At 41.9% G+C, this 25328-nt stretch overlaps 2 protein-coding genes across 2 annotated transcripts; both read right to left on the reverse strand.

Annotated features, from left to right (window-relative positions):
* On the reverse strand, positions 1-17919 carry smyd1a (SET and MYND domain containing 1a). The gene is made up of 10 exons (XM_044174787.1): positions 17638-17919; positions 12360-12536; positions 9173-9386; positions 8888-9018; positions 8469-8507; positions 2925-3120; positions 2656-2748; positions 2372-2535; positions 545-713; positions 1-374 (listed from the first exon to the last, which is right to left on the reverse strand). The coding sequence occupies exons 1-10, from the start codon at positions 17772-17774 to the stop codon at positions 255-257; spliced, it is 1440 nt and encodes a 479-aa protein (XP_044030722.1). The 5' UTR covers positions 17775-17919; the 3' UTR covers positions 1-254.
* A 2130-nt stretch (positions 17920-20049) lies between these two features.
* Positions 20050-24973, reverse strand: spra (sepiapterin reductase a). Its single transcript, XM_044174524.1, has 3 exons — positions 24516-24973; positions 23472-23762; positions 20050-22252 (listed from the first exon to the last, which is right to left on the reverse strand). Exons 1-3 carry the CDS (start codon positions 24835-24837, stop codon positions 22062-22064), a joined length of 804 nt encoding a protein of 267 aa, XP_044030459.1. The 5' UTR covers positions 24838-24973; the 3' UTR covers positions 20050-22061.
* Between the last annotated feature and the right edge of the window lie 355 nt (positions 24974-25328).

The raw sequence follows: 25328 nt of genomic DNA on the forward strand, positions 1-25328 counted from the left end.
TTGTATCCCACTTTTATTGTAGATACTGTACATCTGCACATGTTGGTTTGAACAGAACAGTGTATCATCAGACATACTGATTCAGAGACGCAGCACAGGGCCTGAGTGCAGAGCTTTAGAGGACATACTGAACATGTACATGTCAGTGAACAGTTAGACATGCGTCAGAACATCAGCATGTTATCATTTTTCAATGACAGGATCTTCAGGGGTGAAGCTGATTATTGCTTGTGGAAGAGGCCTTTGGTCTTTGATCAGTGGAGGAGCGGCTGGCTTTGAGCTGGTTTCTTCAGAGCAGCATCCCTCATGGTGTGGTACACATACTCATTCTTCTTGAACATCTTCAGCTCTATCTCAGTCTGCATGCGCATGGACTGAAGGCATAAAAAAGCAAGATTACTGGGAGTACTGTGCTTACAATATCAAACTATACTTAAATATTTTACATTTTTACCACTCAGTTTGTAGAAACTATATTTCAATGTGCAGTTATTATGCTAAAGTCACAGCTTGATACATAAAAGTAAACTACTGCATAACGTACCTCCAGGTCTCTGGTGATGGCGTGGTTGGGTCCATGGGTGACCATGAGGATGCCGTAGGCCTTGCAGATCATACCATGACCCACCTCTATTTGCCCTGCATGCCAGTGGGTGACACCTGCCCGCATGATGGCCATGCCCAACTGGGCGTTGTTGGGGTGGTACAACTTCCTGTTGGGGGGGGGGGAGTTACAGAGTGCAGTGGATCAGTTCACTTTTTGAAGCTGTGTAAACCGTTTTTTTGTGAATCAGAAACATAAAATCAAGAGCAATGGATTAGTTTGCTGGTAAATCAGGGTTGGTATGTCAGAGGTTCCAGTATTAAAACTGGAAAACTGGCAAACTATACATAAACATTATCTACGGGGAAATTCAGGGTTCAAGAGGTTAATGTTATAGGCTGAAGACAACATTGATTTTTAAGTGTATTTCTGTTTATTTGGTCCTGATATGAAAACTGAAGAATGGGAATAGGATGAACTGAAGGCTGAGGGTAAAGTACAGTATATGATGCTTGAAGATGGATTACATGAATGCTTTCAGACAATATAAAGCCAGACTGTGACAACCCACAGCAGTGCCAATATCTCATAGCACTGTCTCTCATATTATTGGTTTATTAGACTCTTTCATTAGCGCATGTCATTTATTCACCTGACTATGGGGACATGCAGTTTACTGGCACTGTCAGTCTGGGTGGAGCATGTATGGTTTTTCCCCAAGACCTCTGCTCATATCCCATAGTTCAAGACGAGTTCAAACACACATATCATGACTGCGACTCTAAATAAGCAAATCAGGTGTAAATTAGTGTTAAACAGTAACACTGTAACAACCTCATCAGTCTTCAGTAGACTGAGTTTTAGAATTTTGAGTTTACTTTTAGAAAGACACTTTTAGAGTTTTAGAATCAGCATATAATGTTAAAATATTATGTGAAGTAAATACTTACATTTATTAAGTATAGTACTTTACAAATGCAATAATTTGATTAACCAGTTTTTATAATATTTACTTTAATAGTTCCATTTTGTGAGAGGCAACATTTCACAGTATAGTATTGTACTTTTTACTCCAATACATTTATTTGAGTTACTAATACAAACCCCATACAGAGACCCAAACCAGCAGTGAATGTATCTGCTGACAAGTATTGTGTGTGTGTGTGTGTGTGTGTGTGTGTGTGTGTGTATCACAGCCTGATGGATCTTCTTCCTCCATTGTTGTCTAGAAACTATTAAAACCCATCAGCGAGCCGCTCTGTTGCTCTGGGTGACATGTTCCTTCATCACCATGAACACACACACTGTAGTTTATTCTGACTCCGCCCCACACACACCGTGCTTGATTTGACAGGTATTTAATATGTTGGATTAGACAAAAACATTCTTGTTGTTATTTTTAGTTTTTAAACTGATTTTCCAGAAAAATATACTATGTCACTATATATCAGTATTGCGATTTACAAAATGACATACGCCATGATAGAAGATTTTATCCATATCTCCCACTCCTAAATTACAGTCTAAGATTTTACATGCAAAACATGCACTGACCTTCTAATATTTGATTAATTGAGTTTAATCTAGCCAGGAGTATATATGCGCAGTTAGAACATCAGCATCATTCAAATACCTACATGATTATTGTATGTTGTATTAGAGTGTGATTACATAGAATGGGGTTTTCTCCTACCCCACAGTAAAGTGCAGGGGTTCAATGCTAATTTAGAGTGAGAGAGGGAATTGCTATGCTTATTATACTGGTCTTGTCTCATCTCAGACAGGATACCTAGTGTCTTCAGTGTAATCATGGATATGTGCACTTACATGTATCCCTCCACCATCCTGCGGGCATAGTCTGCAGCCTCAGAGAAGAACTGCAGGTATGAAAGCACCTCACTGCCGATGCTGAGCACACGCAGCTTGTACAGGTGAGTGTCAGCCAGGACGTTCTCCTGCTTCTCCAGACACTCACGACACAACTTCACCACCTGAGACAGGACCGACAAAACACGGGGGAAAGACACGTTGGACAGAAGAAGGTGAAGCGTTCAGTGAAAGATAATAAGAGAGAAGGAAATTAAGAAAAGCTGAAAGTAGTGCTTGCATACCTTGTGGTAATCCTTCTCAGTACGGGACCTCTCAATCTTCTCCAGACACTCTTTACTGAAGGCAGTCACCTCTTTCACCTTATCAGCAGAGGGCTGAGAGGGAGACACACCGACAAAACAGCTAACAGGAATATATAGTATTATCATAATCATAAAAATGATATAAAGAAATGAAAAAGTTTCTGTATTTTGTGTGACATGTTATCATATGTAAACCCAGCTGAAATCCCTCTTTGGTGCACAGTAACATTTCCTGTGTCCTCACTCACTTTGTTCCCCTCGCTCTCTGCGGCAGCCATCATCAGGTCGTCCTTGATGTGCTGGCTGCAGTGTTCGCAGGTGCACTCAAAGTGGAAATGCTCCTTCAGCTTCTTCTGGCGGTCAGCAGACAGGTTGAGAAAGTCCACGTAGCTGACGGTCAGCTCCTCACCCTCAGGGATTTTCCCCAACGCTCGCAGCTCGATCCTGGGACAGAGGAGGACAGAACGGGGTCGGGTTTTCTGGATCTGATAATACATGTTTTATAGTTTATGCTTTATTATTATCAACAAACCCCATGAAGAGACCAAAACCAACAATGTGTTAGTCTGCCACTTAATGATATCTGACTTCTCTGCCCTGTCTGTGGTTTTCAGCTCCAAGCACACTGGTTCACAACTATAGTTTCATTTTTTTAAATACATTTCCTACACCAGGTAGACACTATGTTTTTTAGCAAATGTTACTCAAACATAAGGAAATAATGCATTTGTTGGAGACTATTTTCAGCGGCGGATGAATCCACATGTGGCGCTGTAGTGAGTGTTTGGGGCAGCAGGACGGTGTGTGTGGGACTGAGTCAGAATAAACTACAGTGTGTGTGTTCATGGTGATGAAGGAACATGTCAGCCAGGGCAACAGTGATGTCTTTCGAATAGTTTCTGAACAACAATTGAGCTCTATGGCTCAGAGGAAGAAGATATATCAGGCTTTGGATACACAAACGATATTTGTTAGTAGGATACATTCATTGTTGGTTTGGGTCTGAACATGGGATTTGTTGACAATAAGAAAAATATAGATTAAAGCTGCAAGCAGCATTGAATGGCCAACCATTCAACGACAACCACGGTCTTGTGATCAGAGGCCAGCTGACACTGCTCTGAATGTTTACGACCATCAGGCACTGCGAGAAGGTGTTAAATATCACTTGCAGGAAGTAGTATAGATGTTGCTGTATATCAAGTGCAGACCACACAATGTACATTTCATGTAGATCAGATGATGTTTGTTACATGTGGCTTGCTTCCTGTTGCCAGTAAGTGGCGCTATGACCATCACTCATGAATGTCACATAAGTGTAACTGGGAATGATCCATCAACAACCACATGAAGTTTGAGACTGATCAGTTGAAACATTGCTGAGTTATTCCCACTTCATGTTTGGCATGGCATGACACGTCTGCCATAGCGAACACGTATGACACATCCACAGATGTTGCTGTACATCAAGTGTAGACCACATAATGTATATTTCATGTAGATCAGATGATGTTTGCCGCACGTGGCTTTCTTACTGTTGCCAGTATGTGGTGCTATGACTATAACTCAATACTGACACGTAGAAGTCCTCAGGCTGCGACTCTTATCAAACGTGAAATTTTGGGCAGATCAGACAATATACACAAGTTACAACAACTTCCTGTAGCACTGTTACTCATTGGAGCCAGGAGAACCAGGTAGAACTATTACTAATTTTGGAACCCAGAATTTGCCGCATCGCCACGGCAACGCCATTTGAGGAAACCTAAAAAGCTTCAAACTTTAGCATCGCAAAGGTCTTTAGATTGCACTGCCCAAATTTGAAGTCGATCCGATTAATTCTCTAGGAGGAGTTTGTTAAAGTATGGAGCCTTTAAATGGCTAAATTGAGTATTTACCAGTTCGAGTCTGGGAGCAAAGTTTCAAGGCTTTTTCAGCATTCTAAAGGCCTCAAACTATCCCAACCGTGGCGTGCGTTTGGGGGCACTATAGAGCCCCCTGGCCTCTCCCGAACCCAATCACTGGAGAACTTTGTGATTTTCGCCAGTTGTGACGTGTGTGCACCATAAGCCCCTCAAAAATGCGTTTGAAGAGCAGAATAATAAAATAATAATAATAATCGCTACAAAAACAATAGGCTCCTTGCACTTCCAGTGCTCTGGCCCTAAATATCACCAGACTTATCTTGTAATGCCACATGTTTATGTACTAAGTATAAAGTCAAATGAATAGTCACTTTATTGTGGATCATTATATTGGAAAATATACTTATTGTCTTTCTTGCTGAGAGTTAGATGAGAAGATTGATACCACTCTTACATTTGTTCGCTAAATACAAAGCTACAGTCAACAGCCTGCTAACTTAGCTTAGCACCAAGACTGAAAACAGCAGGAAATAGCTAGCCTGACTCTGTCCAAATGTAACAAAATCCACCTACCAGCACCTGTAAAGCTCATTAATTTACATGTTATATCTTGTTTGTTTAATCTGTACAAAAATGTACTTCTTGGACTCTTTCTTCAGTCTCCACTGGCAACCTCATGTGACGACAAGATTCCAGGAAGTCACTGCCCCCGTCCAAGAATAGTCCTGCACGTAACTCCCCGTAAAACCACAAATTCTTGTTTTTACACTTTGGCTTTTTTATGGATTAAACAAACAAGGTATAACACGTTAATGATTGAACTTTAGAGGTGCTGGTAGGCGAAATTTGGACAGAGCCAGGCTAGCTGTTTCCCCCCCGCTTCCAGTCTTTATGCTAAGCTAAGCCAACCATCTGCTGGCTCTAGCTTCATATTTAACTAACTATTCCTTTATTTCATACACTACATCATGCTGACTTGTGCATTTCTCAATGCATTACTTTATTTGTTTATTTATCAGTGACAGTGTATATTAACTGACATCATTGTACATGTTAATTAAATTAATGCCAAGTCATGTACCAGTACTGTAAACTTTGTCTGAGTGGTCATGAAACAAATATTGCTATAGCTCAGACCTGGGCATTGTACGGCCCCCGGGCCACATAAGGCCCTTTGGTTGACTCTGACCGGCCCGCGTAAGGTTAATTGGAAATTACAAAATAAAAATGTTTTCTCATTTTACCTCATGCATGGACTAAAAATGCATTGCATTTATTTTGAAGTTGTTTTTATTCACTACGTAATTACGCAATACGTATATCAAGACGCGCACACGATTAGATCCTTGTCACAAGCAAGTGACAAGACGACTTTAGCCCTCAAAAATGTCCGGTTCTGCTAAAAAAAGAAAGGTAGATGCCGAATGCAGGCGTTTCAACAAAAATTGGACTGCTAAGTACTTATTTATTGAAGTCGGAGGTAAAGCCGTGTGTTTAGTTTGGAGCAGATCGCTGTGTTTAAGGACTATATCTTGAGCCGGCATTACGAGACGAAACACGCGGAGAAATACAAAAACTTGACTGATGCTGAAAGGGCGCGGACATCGGAAGCTTTGCTAGCTAAGCTGCAAAAGCAGCAAGGCTTTTTTACCAAGCTTCACGCATCCAGGGATGCCGCAACCAAGACCAGTTTTCTGATATCCCACAAAATCGCTAAAAACAGTAAGCCATTCTCGGAGGGGGAATTTGTCAAAGAGTGTTTGGTGGACTCTGCAGCACTAATATGCCCTGACAAAAAAGGCGCATTTGAACAAGTCCCGCTGTCCAGGCGAACCGTGACGAGAAGGATCGAGGAAATTGCGGGAAATTTGGAGCTTCAGCTGCAACGCGAAGTGGCAAGTTTTGACTTCTTCTCCTTGGCTTTGGACGAGAGCTGTGATGTCCGCGACACAGACCAGCTACTCATATTTGTCCGTGGGATAACGGACTTCAAGATTACGGAGGAGCTGGCAGCAATGCGGTCGATGAAAGGGACGACGACAGGGAGCGATCTGTTTACGGAGGTAAATGCGTGCATAGACACCCTGGGGTTGAGGTGGGACAGACTGGCAGGTGTCACAACGGACGGTTGTCCAAATCTTACAGGTAAAAATGTCGGACTTTTGAAACGTATGCAAGATAAAGTGACTGAAATTGACGCAGATCAAAAGTTGGTATTTTTGCATTGTATTATACACCAACATGTGTTGTGCAAGTCAGTGCTAAAAATTAACCATGTTATTGATGTTGTTAGTAAAATAGTAAACTTCATCAGGGCACGGGCATTGAATCACAGACAGTTTGTTGCACTTTTAGAGGAGCATGAGTCTGAGCATAGTGACATCGGCTACCACACAGCTGTCAGATGGCTCAGCCTGGGCAAAGTGCTAAAAAGAGTTTGGGACCTGAAAGCCGAGATTCGAGAGTTCTGTGAGAGGAAAGGCAAAGACATCCCAGAGCTCTCAGATGAGGACTGGATAGCAGATTTTGCATTTGCTGTCGATGTGACTGCACTGATGAATGAACTGAACACCAAACTGCAAGGAAAGGGCCTCTTTGTTCATGAAATGCACAGCCTGGTGAAGGCTTTCATGAGAAAGCTGCAGTTTCTTTCAAGCCAACTAGAGAGCAACACTCTCACTCACATGCAAACCCTGAAAGAAGTCACACCATCAGCTGATCACCTCCGCAGGTACTCATCCATGTTAGGAGCATTGCATGGTGAGTTTTCAAGGCGATTTGAAGATCTCAGAACAATCGAGGATGAAATGTGCATGATTTCCTCTCCTTTACCTGCAGCGTGGATAACGCACCCAGTGATGTTCAGCTGGAGCTCATTGACCTGCAGTCTGATGCAGTACTGGCAGAGCACTTTAAGTCAGGATCTCTGCTGGATTTCTACTCTTCTCTTAAGGAGGAGGACTTTCCAAACCTGAGGAGACATGCTCAGAAGATGTTGGTTCTCTTTGGCTCTACCTACATATGTGAACAAACATTCTCAATGATGAAGTTTACAAAATCCAGGTATAGATGCGCTCTCACTGATGATCATCTGTCAGCTGTGCTTCGCATCTCCACCTCAAACATTCAACCTGACTTTGATGCACTCGTTAAAGCCCAGCAGAGACTAGATTTCTCTCACTGAACAAGAAAAAAGAACTTAAAAACACCAAATTAGGTGGTTAGACTACAAATGTAGGCATGTAAAGGCACCAACTAGCAGTGAACTGGGACACTTTCTTTGGAAGCCTTTTTCTCAAAATCACAGTTCAGTGATGTTCAATGACAGTAACTTTAATATGATGTGTTTTGCTTATGTTTGGAGCACAAAGACAATATTGTGATGTCCTTAGAATGCTAAGAACCTATTTCCGACAGTATTTGAAACTCAGAATGTATTTTGGAGTGAATGTGACTGAAAATGTTCACTAATATGTCACAAATGGTAAAAAAAAAAAAAAAAAAAAAGTGTTCATATTTTGTTTGCCATTAGTTTGGGAAATTTGATTGAATAAAGGAATTTTTTGTAAGGCAACCTCACTTTTTCATTGCTTAATTATAACATATAGCCTACTCATACCAGCTTGTCAAAACAACACTATTTACTGCTTTTTATAAAGAAATACAATTAATATTATGCGGAATTGAGTTCAGCCTTTTGGCCCGGCCCTCTGCAATATTTTCTGTTTCTGTTGCACAAAGTACGAGCTATTAGCTCGTACTTTGTGCTGTAATTCTGTCTGTTTTTAATAAATAAAATGCATTTAGCACACACATTTTTCAGCCTGGACAGTATTGTGTATGTCTGTGTCAGGTAGTTATCATTAAAGCCACTTAACAGCCACATCATGTGACTGAGGTTGAGGGCTGAACAGCTGTTATACGTACCTCCTCTGAGAGTGGAGAGCAGAACTCACAGCTGATTGGCTGCAAAAGAAAGGGATGGTCAATTAATTTAAACATTTATATGTGTTACATTGGCCTTTTGTTTAAAATAAAGCATAAACAAGTCATTCTTTTCATTATTCTGGTTGTCAGTGGACAGATTCACTGTGCAATGATAGTCTTTATGTAGTTTCACAGGTTTTTCTTCCATGACCAGAATAAAAATGCTGGGATGAGACACTGACTACTGTTGAAGAAAAATATTCTAAAAGAGAAGAGGCAAAACTATAGTATATACCCACAAAATATCAGCTATTTCCAACTTCACTTGACATTGATATATATAAATTTTTATACATCCAAGATAGTTACACAGAGCTCTCTCATTATGATTTCACAGCAGCAGTGGCTTGGATACCTACTTTCCGTGGTTGAGGATGACAGTGCAGTTGGGCCAACAGTCATGGTTGACCAGACACAGGTTGGGGAAAAGACCCACACCAACAGCCTGCAGGCCTCTCTGGTCACTCAGTGTGAATCCATTACACTTGATCTACAGAGACAGACGGAGAGGGGAGGAAGAGGAGTGTAGGAGGGTTGGAGTGGGAGAGACAGTCTTTCCTAGTGCAGTTTAAAAGGTTCAATATGCAATTTGCAAATATAACTCATGAAGCACTGGTATACACTGGTGATACATTCATTCTTACAATGCCAAAGATGTGTGAAATGTAGTTGACAGAGTGCTGCTTGCTTCCATAGGACCAGTATTCCAGGAAGTTGGGCACATCAATCTTGAGCTGCTTGAGGTCTTCTTCACATAGGTCGGCCACGTGGTCTTCCAGCTGGTCCACTGAGATCAGCTGACTGTCTGACACAATGCCCGTGTCCTTGTGCATACGCCACAGCACACGAGCAGCCAGACTGGGCAGGGGAAATACAGGTAGGAGAGAGAGAACTCCTGGGATTTAGGCACAGTGGTGCTTTGAGGTAAGTGCTAACATTAGCATGTTAACATGCTCTCAATGATAATGTTAACATGCTGATGTTATGTAAGGCATAATGTACAGCGAGCCGGTCATAATTGCGAAATTAACCCCTTCAGGGTGATTGTAGACCCCTCGGCTTCGCGTCCTGCATCACCCTGTTGGGCTTAATTTTGCAATAATGACCGGTTTGCTGTACATTATCCCGCTTATTACATGGATACTTACTAAAGAAATCAATCATTTGACACACAATATTTAATTGATTTCAAAATGATTTAAAACAGTTTTTTGCCACAGGACTTCTATCTGCGGTTTGATATGATTGGACTTCAGAGTCTATGATCAGAACTGTGTCCATAGCAATAGTCTGTTATTCATAGCAGTGGTCTGCTCTTCAGGAATAACAGACCATAGAATGCCATAGTTGACCAATTAGAATCAAGTATTCAACAAAGCTGTGTAATAAGCAGGTATAATGTTTACCATGATCACAATCTTAGTTCAGTGTGTCAGCATGCTAACATTCACTAATTAGCACTAAACACAAAGTATAGTAATGTCACTTTTGCAGGTATTACGTCATAAACCAAAGTATGGGACAAATTAAAATTTTGACATGGTTTTTCACCCAACTTGATCCCGAGGGGGAGATAAATGTGTGTACTAAATGTCATGGCAATTTCAGAATTTCAGTCTGGACCAAAGTGGTGGACTGACTGACAGACCAGCCAACACTGCAATCCATAGAGCCTAAAAAGTCATAAAAACATTAGAATTCATCCTCTAGGGAACATGCATGTCCACAGCAAATTTCATGGAAATCCAGCACTCAGTGTTTGAGACACCTTGTCATGGACCGAAGTGTTGGTCAAGGTAAAATTTTTGCCTGATGGTTTTAGGAGAGGGGGGTCACTAAAATCATTGGAAATCATCCTCTGGGCACCATGAACATCCGTATAAAATTTCATACCAATCTGGCTAGTAGTCATTGAGATATCTTGGTGACTAACTGATCAGATGTCACTGTACATGAGTGCACACTGGCTCTGGTGTTGTAAGCACTACTCGTGCTTGTGGCTGACTTTTGTTGTTATGAATTGTTCTGGCAACTTTCCCATCCTCGTGAATTGACCACTTTAAGATATATGTAATACATTATTTTGTATTGGCAAGCTCCTTGGCGGCAAGGCTTCAGGGGTGGATGAGATCCGTCCTGAGTATCTTAAGTCTCTGGATGTTGTGGGACTGTCTTGGCTGACACGTCTCTGCAACATCGCGTGGCGGTCTGGGACAGTGCCTCTGGACTGGCAGACCGGGGTGGTGGTCCCTCTGTATAAGAAGGGGGACCGGAGGGTGTGTTCCAATCACAGAGGATCACACTTCTCAGCCTCCCGGTAAGGTCTACTCCAGGGTACTGGAGAGGAGAATTCGTCCGATAGTCGAACCTCGGATTCAGGAGGAGCAGAGTGGTTTCGTCCCGGTCGTGGAACACTGGACCAGCTCTATACTCTCCATCGGGTGCTCGAGGGTTCATGGGAGTTTGCCCAACCAGTCCACATGTGCTTTGTGGATCTGGAGAAGGCATTCGACCGTGTGCCCCGGGCGCTTTGTGGGGAGTGCTCTGGGAGTATGGGGTCCGGGGCCCTTTGCTAAGGGCTGTCCGGTCCCTGTATAAACGGAGCAGGAGCTGTGTTCGCATTGCCGGCAGTAAGTCAGACCTGTTCCCGGTGCATGTTGGACTCCGCCAGGGCTGCCCTTTGTCACCGGTTCTGTTCATAATTTATATGGACAGAATTTCTAGGCGCAGTCAGGGGCCGGAGGGTGTCCGGTTTGGGAACCACAGGATCTCATCTCTGCTGTTTGCAGATGATGTCGTTCTGATGGCTTCTTCAAACCAGGACCTGCAGCATGCACTGGGACGGTTTGCAGCCGAGTGTGAAGCAGCTGGGATGAGAATCAGCTCTTCCAAATCTGAGGCCATGGTTCTTGACCGGAAAAAGGTGGTTTGCTCTCTTCGGGTAGGTGGGGAGTCCTTGCCTCAAGTGGAGGAGTTCAAGTATCTCGGGGTATTGTTCACGAGTGAGGGACGGATGGAGCGTGAGATTGACAGGCGGATCGGTACAGCGTCTGCAGTGATGCGGGCGCTGTATCGGACCGTTGTGGTGAAGAAGGAGCTGAGTCGAAAGACAAAGCTCTCGATTTACCAGTCAATCTACGCTCCTGCCCTCACCTATGGTCATGAGCTCTGGGTAGTGACCGAAAGGACAAGATCGCGGATACAAGCGGCCGAAATGGGCTTCCTCCGCCGAGTGGCTGGGCGCTCCCTTAGAGATAGGGTGAGGAGCTCAGTCACACGGGGAGCTCGAGTAGAGCCGCTGCTCCTCCACGCCGAGAGGAGCCAGCTGAGGTGGCTAGGGCATCTGATCCGGATGCCTCCTGGACGCCTCCCTCGGGAGGTGTTCTGGGCATGTCCCACCGGGAGGCGACCCCGGGGAAGACCCAGGACACGCTGGAGGGACTATGTCTCTCGGCTGGCCTGGGAACGCCTCGGGATCCCCCCGGAGGAGCTGGAGGAAGTGTCTGGAGCGAAGGAAGTCTGGGAGTCCCTGCTTAGACTGCTGCCCCCGCGACCCGGCCCCGGATAGGCGGAAGAAAATGGATGGATGGATGGACATTATTTTGTGTAGGCTAACCTTAAAATTTTTCCTAACATAGATGTTAAACTACTAAACAGAACAGGCATGTTTCTATGATTTCTTTCTATGTAGTAATATATTCACCAGAGAAGGAGTGATTGTTATGCCTAGGTACTGTCTGGGATAAAATTTCAGTTTCATACAACTTTCATTTCATTAGTCACTTGCAGTTTTCTCTCAGATCCATGCAGGATGGGCTCAGTTTTCCTCACCGAACATTCTCGCTGGGCGCCATGCCGATCTTCTTGATGGCTCCACACTCCTGCTTGTGTTCATTCCAACATGCAGTCTGGCAGGTGCGGTCGCAGTAGTGGGCAAACTTACACTGGGCACACCGGTGCAGTTTGGCCTGGTGCCGGAAACAGCTGTGGCACACCTGAGTGGCCAAACTGAGAGGGAAACAGACAAAACAGAGAAACATTACAGCTGCAGTAAAAACATCTTTCATTGACCTCAACCTTTTGGGTTTCACTGTTCACAGAATAATACCAGTATACGCTTGTGTTTTTCCTTTCCTGTAAAGCATCAAAACCAATATACAATATATTTGCCACAGATGGAAGCTACTCTAGTTTGGCTTGTTTGATTTAGCAGGAACACTGTATAATGCAATACAATAAAATTACACAAATTACAACCTCAAAAAAAAAGGGAGAGAATCAACTTTTCTCTCACACTGTGTGAAAAAAAAGAACATTATAATTTTACTTTGGTTTCGAATTTAATCTTGATTTTTTAAGTAGGAAAATGTATTTATTTATTTATTTTACACATTTCATGGTCAGAGTTCAGGTGCACAATCAGACTTTCTGCTCCTGCTGTCGTTTTTTGTGTCAGAAAATACAGATGAGGTCATTTAGTGGCTAATGATGTCATGGTTTATGTTTGTTTTCTGTTTTATTTTGAAATATTCTCCTTCCCTCATCTGTCTTGTAGTTTTGCTTCCTGTCTTTGCCTTTCCATCCAATTTTGATTGTTTGCTCTGCCCCCGTTTTCACCAGTGTCTCCTTGTCTCCCCTCACCTGAGTGTATTTAAGTCTGTGTGCTTCCTTAGTTCTGTGTCAGTTTGTCGTTGTTTTTATGTCAAGCATACCGGCCTTTGTTACCTGTGTGTTCTGTTGGACTTGTCCTCTGTTTCTCTGCAACCTCGCCTGAATTTTGGATTTTGTTCTTTGCCTGCTCCCTGTCAGATTTGTTTGCCTGCTTCCCTGATTTTGACCTCTCCCTGCCAGATATCAGTGTGAGCCTTTTGTTCATTATTAAATGATTTGAACTGCACCTGCTCTGCCTTGGTGTGTACATTTGGGTCCTACTCCTGTTTTCCTTGTTCCCCTGCTTGACAAACTACAACAAATGATTCTTCACTCCTCTTGCTCTGTTTCATCACGTTTGAGTTTTCATTTTTTTGTCACTTTAAATTCAACAGAAATGTTGCTCTTTTCTCCCTGCTATTTTACAACTTTGATGCAGTACCATATTTGACTATTGTTACAGTTTGATGTATTTGGCTCTGAGTTATCATTAACTCTACTTTGAAAGAACTTGATGATAATACATCTAAGAAATGGCTTGACTAAACCCTGAAATTTTCTCGTGTACAGACAATCAGAAATTTGAATTGTTGTTCTATTTTGTGTCACAACAGCTACCTCTGTCCTGTTTTGCTCATTCTGTCCCTCCCTTCAGCCACATTCCCACTTCCCCAGGTCCCTGCATTTCTATGAAGCTTTGCAGTTATTGCCATTCTCCATTATCCAAGAGATGCCCTCAGACTTTTCCCACCTGTCCCACTCACCTGTATCTCATTCCCCAATTACCAGTTAGTCAGAAAATAAATACCAGCCCTTTTCCCAAGTCAGTGGCCAGATTGTCAATGTTGCTCATAACCTTTGGATCTAGCCACCTGTACCAGCTTTCTTGTTGCCTGTTCCTGACCTGCTCGCCAGTTGTGTCTCCTCCTTTTAGACAACTATAGACCTATATCTAACCTTCTCTTTCTTTCTAAGATCCTTGAGAAAGCAGTCGCCAATCAGTTGTGTGACTTTCTAAATAACAATAGTTTATTTGAGGATTTTCAGTCAGGGTTTAGAGTGCATCATAGAACAGAGACAGCACTGGTGAATATCACAAATGACCTTTTAATTGCATCAGACAATGGATTTGTCTCTGTACTTGTCTTGTTAGATCTTGGTGCTGCGTTCGACATCATTGACCATCACATCCTATTACAGAGATTGGAACATGTAATTGGCATTAAAGGAGCCGCACTAAGCTGGTTTAAATCCTATCTATCAGATCAATCTCAGTTTGTACATGTTAACGGTGAGTCCTCCGTGCAAACCAAAGTTAGTCACGGAGTTCCGCAAGGTTCTATGCTTGGACCGATTCTATTCACCTTATATATGCTTCTTGGCAATATTGTTAGGAAACACTCCATATACTTTCATCGTTATGCAGATGATACCCAATTATATCTATCGATCAAGCCAGATGAAACTAACCAGTTACAGTAACTAAACTTCAAGCATGCCTTAAGGACATAAAGACCTGGATGACCTGCAACTCTCTGATGTTAAACTCTGACAAAACTGAAGTTATTGTACTTGGTCCCAAACACCTCCGAGACACATTATCTAAAGATATAGTTGCTCTAGATGGCATTGCCCTGGCCTCCAGCTGCACCGTAAGGAACCTCAGAGTTAGCTTGGATCAGGATTTATCTTTTAACTCCCACATGAAACAAACTTCAAGGACTGCCTTTTTTCACCTACGTAATATTGCAAAAATCAGGCACATCCTGTCTCAAAATGATGCCAAAAAATTTGTGCATGCATTTGTTACTTCTAGGCTGGACTATTGCAATTCCTTATTATCCGGCTGCCCGAATTCCCTTAAGACTCTCCAGTTGATCCAAAATGCTGTGGCACGTGTACTTACAAGAACTAAGAAAAGAGATCATATTTTTCCAATATTAGCTTTTTTGTGCTGGCTCCCTGTAAAATCCAGAATAGAATTTAAAATCCTTCTCCTCACCTAAAAGGCTCTTAATGGTCTGGCACCATCGTATCTTAAAGATCTCATAATACCATATTATCCGACTAGAACACTGCGCTCCCAGGATGCAGGGTTACTTGTGGTTCCTAGAGTCTCCAAAAGTAGAATGGGAGCCAGAGCCTTCAGTTATCAAGCTCCTCTCCTGTGGAATCAGGTCCCAGTTTGGGTTTGAGAGGCAGACACCATCTCCACATTTAAGAGTAGGCTTAAGACTTTCCTCTTTGCTAAAGCTTATAGTTAGGGCTGGCTTGGGTGAGTCCTGAACCATCCCTTAGTTATGCTGCTATAGGCTTAGACTGCCGGGAGACTTCCCATGATGCACCTCTTTCCTCTCTCCTTCTCTCCCTCTCCATCTGTATGCATTTTTATTCCATCACTGCATGTTACTAACGCAACATCTTCTCTCTCCCGTAGTTTTGTGCTTTCTCGTTTCTCTCCTCTCTCGTTCTGTCACTTTCAGCAGGTATTTCTTTCTCCGGAGCTGCGGAGACTGGATCTGTGGTTGTGGGCCACCTGCTGCCCCCGTGTTCCTGCTCGACAACTGCTACTACAGTTGTGGTTATTGGCTGTGTTACTAATACTGACATTATGTTAACTATAGCTGTCATTCCTATTATTACTAATTTATTAAAATTCTATGTAGTCTTTGGATTGTGCTTCTCTCTCTCTATCTCTCTCTCTCACTCAAAACCTAACACGGCAGCAGCAGATGGCCGCCCACCATTGAGTCTGGTTTTGTTCAAGGTTTCTACCTCTTAAAGGAAGTTTTTCCTTGCCACTGTTGCCAAATTCTTGCTCATGGTGGGATTTGTTGGGTCTCTGTAAATAATATTATAAAGAGTACAGTCTAGACCTGCTCTATAGGAAAAGTGCAATGAGATAACTTCTGTTATGAATTGGCGCTACCTAAATCCTACCTGCTTTTGGTGTCTTGGGCATATTTCTATGCATGACAATAATAAAAAATGTATTAACTCATTTGCATACTATTTACTATTCTATATACAATTGGAATATTTAAATATACAGTATGCCTGAATAAAACACATGCACTTACATTGTTTATAGATATTATAAATTATGTTATCACAGCTCTAAGTATGTTTTCAAAAAAGTTAAAAGTAAATCCAGATTTGCAAACATGATTACACTGAACTTTTTTTTATCCTCATTGTTCAGCTGTTTGGAAGCCACCAACACACAGAAGCTTGCACTGTGTGAGTGAACACAGGTCACAGCAGCATGTGTCTGTCTGTGTAAACAGTTTATTAAGTAGTCAGACTTGTTAATGCTTCTGATGATTGTTAGAATGCAGCAAAGCCCTGTGCAGCCAACACACACACACACACACACACACACACATACACACAGCCTTTCTCTGTGTAGTTTTGGACAGCTCCTATCTTACATTAGGCAGATCCTCTCGGTGGATGCCTGCTATGGTGGACACCCTCAGTGAGCCAACATCCTGCAGCTACTAGCTCTGATATGGCTCAAACACTATGCTACCAGATCTGTGGTATCCTCTACTATTATTTTATTAATAATTCCTTTATTTTATGTGGAATTTGCGTTCTTCAACTGAATTGGTATTGAGTTCCTCAGCCAAGGTTTTGCAGACACCTTCTAGCGTGCCTGAGAGAGAACTGTCTCCCTATGAATGTCATTGATGGCCCTCCTTCAGATGTGCTGCTACATCATGAACCATCCAGACCTCTCAGGTCTGCTTTCTATCCTCAGAGTCAAACATGGAGAAGCAGCATTCAGTTTCTATACACCACATATCTGGAACAAACTGCCACAAAACTTGCCTTTTTATGTCTTATGTAAAACATTTCCTTGTTAAAAGGTGCTATACAAATAAACTTTTAGCAGCTGTAAAAACACAATATTTCAAGTGTAACATGTAGCATATAAACAATGTCTAAAAATTTGAGGTACGTCCAATGTCTAAAAGCACATACAGACTCAATAGACATTAATTTACTGCATGTAGAGAGAAGAAACTGTAATTTTCCACATTCAAACTACTGCAGAGATTTTCAACCCTCTATTTCAGATCCCATGTGAAGTCACTGGAATTTCTAAGACTGATGTTATTCATTTTTATTTCAAGAAATCAGTTCAATTCAATTCAGAAAGCTTGCAAAATGTCATAATGCTTTTGGTAGAGTCTCCTTGCTCTTGAAAACTGAATCCAAAAGTATGTCATGCTCAAGTTCACATGACACCTTGACAGCTTTCTTATTGCTGGTGTCATGAGAATTTGGGGATCTAGAAATTAGGTCACAGCCCAGAGAGGGTTGAGGAGGCCTGACTGTTTCCAACACACCTGCATTGTGTCAGCCAGATCTGTAAAGACATGCAAATGCGAAAAGATCAGTCCTTTTACCTGTCCATCTAGTCTAAAAACTACAACAACAAGGAGCCTTGTACCTGTTGAAGACCACAGCAGCGAAACTGGGCTCAGCGAAGACCACTTCCCCAGCGTTAAGCTCTTTGGTGGCCCTCAGGCCTCGACCTTTCTTCCCTGCATCAAACAGCTCAGCGCTCTCCATGTTCCCCACAGTCATTGTACTGGCCAAACAAAACACAGAGGAGACAGAGAGGAAGGAGAAAGTGGCTGAGGGTGGGACAGGCCGAGGGATAAGGGACTAAACAAGCTGCAGGGAGTAGAGTTGTCACTAACATTCAGGAGCACTTGCCCCCTCTCTCCTTAGCCCGAACCCTGCTACAGCCAAAAATAAATTCTCCCCCTTTAGGGGTTGTACCACCTCCCCATGGGAAGGAGGGTGAGCAGTGAGAAATGAGAGGGGCTTGGGGAGAGCATGGGGAGATAGTAGAGGTAGTCTATGGGTGTCGTCCCCTTGTTTGGGTTGGTTCCTCCTGTGGTATTTTGGTCCGGGGCAGCTGTGGCTGACTGTCAGACGCAGATGACAGGAAACAGAGCTGCTCACATTCAGTGGCAGCCTCTCTGCTGTATCTTTTTTTTTGGTCACTTGTAAACACAACATTGACATATTATCACCATATAAAGTTGATATGGCAAATTTGTTAGCAAACAGTTGCCTATATACAGCAGACACGGAGCCATATTAGCATTTATTTGGAGTCAGGTTTGTATCCAAGGATTTGTGTGTAAGTCCAATATTCACTCTCTGAAAACAGCTGCCTGTTGCACCTGGAAAAAGGCTGACAAGATCTGTGAGAGTGAACCAAAACAGTAAAGGTGCAGCCAAAACAATGAGCTGAATGATGCTGAAACGCTCTGTAGAGCTGACAGGCACTGCAGAGTTGGGTGATAATTCTCCGTGGGTTTGTCACCATGAGTGACCCCTTTCACATAACAAACATCAACATCATCACAATCATTTGACCCATTGTTTATATAAAAACATTGATTTTAATAAAAGCTGCTTTAGTGGTCTAATTCTTTGGTCCAGATCAAGATATGTCAAAGCTGCTGGTAAATTTGCTGTGGATATTCATGGCCCCCAGAGGGTGAGTCCTAATGATTTTGGTGACCCCCTTGACCTTTCGTTTGGCACCACTTGACTAACACTTTGATCCATGACAGGGAGAGAGGAGAGAGATGAGAAAGCACAAAACTACGGGAGAGAAGTGAGAGAGAAGAGTTGGTTTGAACGGGGCGTTAAGGAAGCCATTTTTGTGAAGAAAGAGAACCCGTCTTTGAACAGAAATGGTGGTCTGAGATTCAATCTGCCCAAAGTCTATCAGAGTGTATTATCACCTTGGTCACGCCTATCACATGCTAATCAGGCACTTAACAGTGATGAAGTAGATGCAGCCAGAGAACAATAGGCCTGATTACTGATTACTGGGCCATCTTGAAACTATTAGGTCAGTTTCAGGTGAAACTAGCTATTAACAGATACTCAGGCAGATTCCTTCCTGAGGGCGGGGCTTATGTAACACAGAGTAGCTTAAATTTCCAGTTCCCGTCCAACGTCTTGATTCTGAAAACAGTGTCCAGACGACTACGACTGAAACCTTTTCTACGATAGAACACTCCTGGACGAATGAGGGACTACACCGTCCTACGGAAGAGAAGATTTAGTAACATGCATTAAAGGGATAAGAATTCGTACAGGTGGAGAGGGAGAGGAGGAAAGAGAAGCTCAGTGCATCATGGGAAGTCTCTCGGCAGTCAAGATCTATAGCAGCATAACTAAGGGCTGGTTCAGGGCTCACCTGAGCCAGCCCTGACTATAAGCTTTATCAAAGAGGAAAGTCACAATAAGGTATCATGAGCTCTTTAAGATACGATGGTGCCTGACCATTAAGAGCTTTGTAGGTGAGGAGAAGGATTTTAAATTCTATTGTGGATTTTATAGGGAGCCAGTGCAGAGAAGCTAATATTGGAGAAATATGATCTCTTTCCTACAACACTGGCAAGCCAGGCAAAACGACAGGCTCAGGAGCCTGGAAAAACCTTGTAATTATTGTGTGTGTGAGTGATCGTGACAATAAAAAGTTGATACCTGGGGACTATGGGTTGGCATCTGTATCGAATCTGCTACAAGCATGTTTAACATTAAAGAAATAATTAGAAACATTTTAGAAACTGTTTCATTTTAGAAACTGTTACTAACTGTAACTGTAACTAACTGTTACTAGTAACTGTTACTGTTACTAACTGTAACTGTAACTAACTGTTACTAGTAACTGTAACTAGTCAGTTCATAACTGTGAGTTGCTATAAAGTGGTACCTTTATTTTATAATTTTTATATGTTCTTTGATATTTTTTTATTTAAGATTTTCAGACTTATCACATTGGGCTTCACTGGCATGTACAAACAGAACAAAAAGACACAAAAAAAGTAACCTCAGTAATGCATTTCTTTAATATACAGTATCAAATTTACAAAACTGATTTGGATAACAGCTTGAGGTAAGCACATACAAAGCAATAATTTCCCATCAACATTTATGTAAAAATAACAAATCATACATTGAGGAATGTGTGAAAAAGTGGAACACGACCACATTTTGTCTCACATATTGAAATGACTAGCATCAGCATTACAGCAGCATTAATACTAATCTAACTATTCAGAACTAACTATTCAGCATCTCATTAACATACTTTAACAGATATCACAAGTAAGGCACCTTAAAGCTATGGTACTATGGCGGATTCCCCACTGAAGCTTCCCCACAACACAGCAACAGACTGAAGAAGTACAAGTTCAAGCTGCGCTCATTACCTTTCATTTTTGTTAATAAATCATTTAAACACTTTAAACACATCTGTTGATGGTGTGGTCCTTGCTAGTGAATGACACAGATTGGGGTCATTCAAAATGACAATATCAACTGATAACATAAACATACAGTAAACTGTTTTGGGGCTACCGGTTTGACAATACAAGCACTTCATTAAATAAATGCTATCACAAAGTGAGGGTGGATATTACATGAAATCAACCAATGGGACAATATCTTCAACAAGTTTATTCAAAAGACGTATTTGTACCATTGATAGCTTGTCTCAAACCATTCCTCCTTTGTGGGTCAGTTTATACTCCGACAGATGAGATTGAATAAAGTGGATAATGCAACACAGCTAAAAAGCTACGATAGCTTCCTCCATTTTGGACTCTCTGATTCTCTGTCCCCTCAAAGGTCGGCACTGCTATTGGTCAGCGGTGCAAATTCACAATTTGCAAGTTTACCAAAGATGAACTCAATGTGAATTATATGTGTGGATTTAATTGCCCCACTGAGTAAATCAGCTGATTGCAGCAATTCCATTGAAATTAATTGATTCTGCTATGAAATTTGGCTGTTTTACATACTGATGTTTTTCCAAATTAGCAGAGCTAATCCAAAATCTGTCCACATAACCCCTGGCAACTGCAGAAGTACTGCCTGGGGTACAAGTAATCCTAGTTGGGAATCACTGAGTCAAACCACTATATTTGGAGGTAAAACTGAAAGTGAGTGCACCTGAAATATTGCTAATAATCCCTCATTGCACAAGAAAACTGTGTGTACCACTACAGTAAGTACCGTAGGTCTACATTGAACCAGTACGCCTGTCTATAAATTGTGATGTTTACAAGACACAGTTTGTTTTCTCTTCCAGATAAGTTTAACTAACCTGGGGGTTCCCTGGGGGAACCGTTGCCGTTTAACGCCCTTTGAGACGCTCACTTTACAAATAAACTTGATGTGACTACATTTAAAATCATTTTGGTCTTCAATTTTAGTCCTATTTTGAAATGAAGTGGTCTCAATGAGTGCTATAGGCCACTTATCAAGTGACTGACACTGGAAACCCACCCACCCAACTTGTCTGGACTGGTTCTGATTAATGCAAATGAAAAGATGGAGGTTGTGGGGAATCAAAAACCTGGCTTAGGTAACTCCTGTTTTCTTTTTTTGTTTCTCTTGTGTTTTTTGTTCAGAATTAGTTTTTGTTTTTTGCATATGGTTTTGGCTTATTGTTTAAAGTCTTCATTTCTCATTTTTGGTTTATAACGTTGGTTTGGTTGTATTTGTGGTTTCTTTACAGTTTAGTTTTTTTCATTTACAGTTTTAAGCTTACGCTACAGTTTCTGTTCTAGCTTTTATTCATCACAGGGGCCTAGTGGTTAAGATGATGTTGATGAACATCAGTTTGATATTTCATCCTCTCATATTGGTCAGTTTAACAACTGAAGGCTACAACCTACAGAGAAAAACTGACAGTGCAACTTGAGTCAACTATTAACTTTTTCACTTATAAATGTAGTCATTAAAAGGTATAAATTAATTGAGTATTCAATTAAAATCAAGGCACACATATAATTAATCTTGCCCAATGCTAAATGGCTATGAGTACTCATGTTATGGCTACAGGTCATAGACGTCGATGTGAGCTCCTGATGTGTAGTTGTCTTCCAGTAGCAGCTTCATCAGCTTGGCACAGGACACCTCACAGGTGAGCAGCTGGCCCTGAGTGAAAATGTCTGAAAAAGACTTCCTGATGCTGGGATCAGCTGTTCTGGATCTGGCCACCTCCTGCATGGCTGTGTCCAGAGGCCCTGGTTCAATACAGAGGGCAGACATTAATTGGGTTCAAGGGTAAAAAGACATGAAAATGATGGTTTGAACGGACAGAACAAACCCAGTCTGCAAAGTGGAGAGGACCTGCGGAGTGACAAAACATATAATATAACCAAGACTAAGACTACAATAAAGTTTTAAAACTCAACTCATTATTAAAATTTAAATTTAAATGTTATTTCATCCTGCTTTTTTTGATGATTGGCATATTATTATTATTGGTATTATTATTATTTAAATTATTAATCCTCTTTCATTGCCCAAATAAATATCAAGTGATCAATGAATTAAGTAACAAATGAATTTAATTGCTCTATTTATATTTATAATGTATTCATTTGATGAAAATTTTAAATAAAATACATTTTTTTTATGAATCCTCAATAATTTTCAATTAAAGGTACAGTGTGGAGGATTTAGTGACATCTAGTGGTGAAATTGCAGTTTGCAGCCATTTGAATCCCGCTCGCCTCCCCCCCCCCTTCCAAGTGTGTAGGAGAAACTACGGTGGCCGCGAAACTCGCACAAAAAGGTCCTCTCTAGAGCCAGAGTTTGGTTTGTCCGTTCTGGGCTACTGTAGAAACATGGCGGTGCAACATGGCGGCCTCCGTGGAAGGGGACCCGCTCCCTCTGTAGATATAAACGGCTTATTCTAAGGTAACAAAAACACAACGCTTCTTATTTTCAGGTGGTTATACACTAATGAAAACATACTTATGAATATTATGTTCCATTTCTGCCAACAGCTCCTCCTAAATGTTCCACACTGGAGCTTTAAGTATTTATTACTGAATTTCTTTTGGAACTCTTTCTTTTAAAATGTTTAATTAATTCAGTTTTTTACCAACCGCTCATTATTGTGTACTTAAAAGTAAATTAATACATTGCTTTGTAACCTCTTGCATGGCTCTTTAGGTCCTCCACATTTTCTCAACCTTTGAAAGTGTTTGAAAGAGTTTTTGGAGTTAGATCTCTGCCTTGCAGAAGATGCTGGTTTGTTTTAATTAAGAAAAAAGGTAAAGACAACTTTAAAATGAAGAAAGAAAAAAAAGAATGCTACATATGAAAACTGGTTACTGATTACTGGTCTGCTCTGATCCAGTATCACGACTCCTTCAGGAAGGACTCATTCCATTCCTCCAATTCAGCTTCAGTTTCAGGCTGACCGGTTGGACTTGAATGTAACCAGTTCCTCACCTGGAGAGTAGTTGAGCACCCGGAGGTCCGGCTCCTCTTCTGCCAGTACCCTGAACATCATCTCTCGGGCAGCCTTGCCGGTGCAGTACAGCACCCAGGAGCGGAAAGGCTGCAGGGCACACAGCGAGGAGATGTTGATCACGGTGCGCCGCAGACCTGGACGCTGTGGAAAAGCCTGCAGGACACTGGCGGTGAGGCACAGGGAAGAGCTGACATTGAGAGACAAGTAAGAGTCCACCTCTGCCATGTCGGTGAAGCTTTTGGCGTAGCGGGACACATCACCCAGAGAGGCTGGGACAAGAGGAAAGAAGGTGTTACTGGTGTGTACCTCCATCCTCATACATATCTAGTGAATGTTTCCATCAACTAGTGTTGAGGAGGAAGAGGAGGAAATGAGATCACATAACTAAAAGAGGGCTTCACTCAAATCCTGCTTGGGGCCCCCAAACTGATGAAATGATAAGACAGGCACCTCTGCAAATAAGCAGGTCAAATCTGGATATTGCCATAGAGAAGATCTTTAAAGGGCAGGTTCACCCAAATTAAAGAAAAATAACATTCTCTGAGGTTTCGGACTACACCTCAAGGGTGAATGGAATTTCATTTGTGGTTCTCACAGTATTTGAAAATGACATTGACCTCATTGTCAATTTTTATTGGAACTACTACTACTCTCTACTGAAGAAATAGGCTATAAACTGTAAACTAAAGGGCAGATGGAGATGAGAGCATTTTACTATTATATATCATTAGATTATTACTGATGCATTAATGTGTAAGTAGCATTTTACTGTTAGTTGGTAGAGGTGGAACTGATACTACCTATTTAATAGTCTGTTATGTAGTTTAAACTATAACAAGGCATATTTTATAAGCTCCATATGTTCTGTGCGTAAAATCTCAATCTGTAAACTAACTAGTAACTACTAGTACAGCGCTGTTACTGTTACTTAAGTAAATGTACTTAATTACATTCCACCACCTGATTTGGATTCCAACCAATTCCAGCTTTAAAACTGACTAGAAAATTAGCTGCTGCCTCACCAGCGTTGTTGACCAGTATGATGTGATCTATATCCTCAGTCAAAGCGTCTTTAGACGCTCTGACGACGCTCTCCGGTCCCTCCATCTGACCCAGATCCGCCACCACACACTCAACCACCAGGCCTATTCTCCCTTCCTCCGACTCGGCCAGCTCCGTCTGCAGAGCCCGCAGGTCGTCACTGGAGCGGGCCACCAGGACGAGCACCGACCCCGGCTTCACCAACCGAGACATCTCCCTCGCTATCGTCCGGCCAAAGCCTCTGGAGGCCCCGGTGATGATACAGAGCGCCCGACCCAGGTCTGTACGCTCCGTGGACGACATGGTGCTGAAACACAGCAGAACAACCAGCACGGCGTGTGTGTAAAGAGAATGTGATGTGGCGAAAGGTCCGGACAAAAGCAGATTTCAGGTTATGGCTGCGGACTGTTCTTCTTCATGGTTTTACGAGCGGTGCAAATCCACTTTTTGCCTTGTCGCCATCTCTCGGTTTCACACTAATATACACGCAATAACTTGTAGAACAAACATTTAATGAAATATGGAAAGCGCATTACATTCAACAATGGAAACAGAAATGAATAAACTGGAGACCCTGTCTCGTAATTATGACTTAGCATCTGACTTTCATATCTCGTAAACATGACATGAAAAGTGATAATTAGCTACTAATAATTAATTGGTCTACATAATTTTTTGGTGAATGTGCTTCGCAATATTTTGTAAAAGATCCTTAAATATTGATTGGATTTACTTTTGCATTACAAATGCAACAAGTTCATGATGAACATTTTCTCTCTCTCTCTCTCTCTCTC

The sequence above is a fragment of the Siniperca chuatsi genome, linkage group LG18 (genome assembly GCF_020085105.1).
Source record: "Siniperca chuatsi isolate FFG_IHB_CAS linkage group LG18, ASM2008510v1, whole genome shotgun sequence".
Taxonomy (NCBI): Eukaryota; Metazoa; Chordata; class Actinopteri; order Centrarchiformes; family Sinipercidae; genus Siniperca; species Siniperca chuatsi.

Excerpts from the sequence above, each read along its gene's own strand:
- smyd1a (XM_044174787.1), bottom strand. The coding sequence starts at position 17,774 with ATGACTGTGGGGAACATGGAGAGCGCTGAGCTGTTTGATGCAGGGAAG. Across the intron at positions 9,019-9,172 it reads TTTCACACATCTTTGGCATT|ATCAAGTGTAATGGATTCAC; the intron begins GTAAGAATGAAT and ends CTGTCTCTGTAG. Across the intron at positions 2,749-2,924 it reads CAGAGAGCGAGGGGAACAAA|CCCTCTGCTGATAAGGTGAA; the intron begins GTGAGTGAGGAC and ends TCTCCCTCTCAG.
- spra (XM_044174524.1), bottom strand. The coding sequence starts at position 24,837 with ATGTCGTCCACGGAGCGTACAGACCTGGGTCGGGCGCTCTGTATCATC. Across the intron at positions 23,763-24,515 it reads CATACTGGTCAACAACGCTG|CCTCTCTGGGTGATGTGTCC; the intron begins GTGAGGCAGCAG and ends CTCTTGTCCCAG. Across the intron at positions 22,253-23,471 it reads GGTGCTCAACTACTCTCCAG|GGCCTCTGGACACAGCCATG; the intron begins GTGAGGAACTGG and ends GTATTGAACCAG.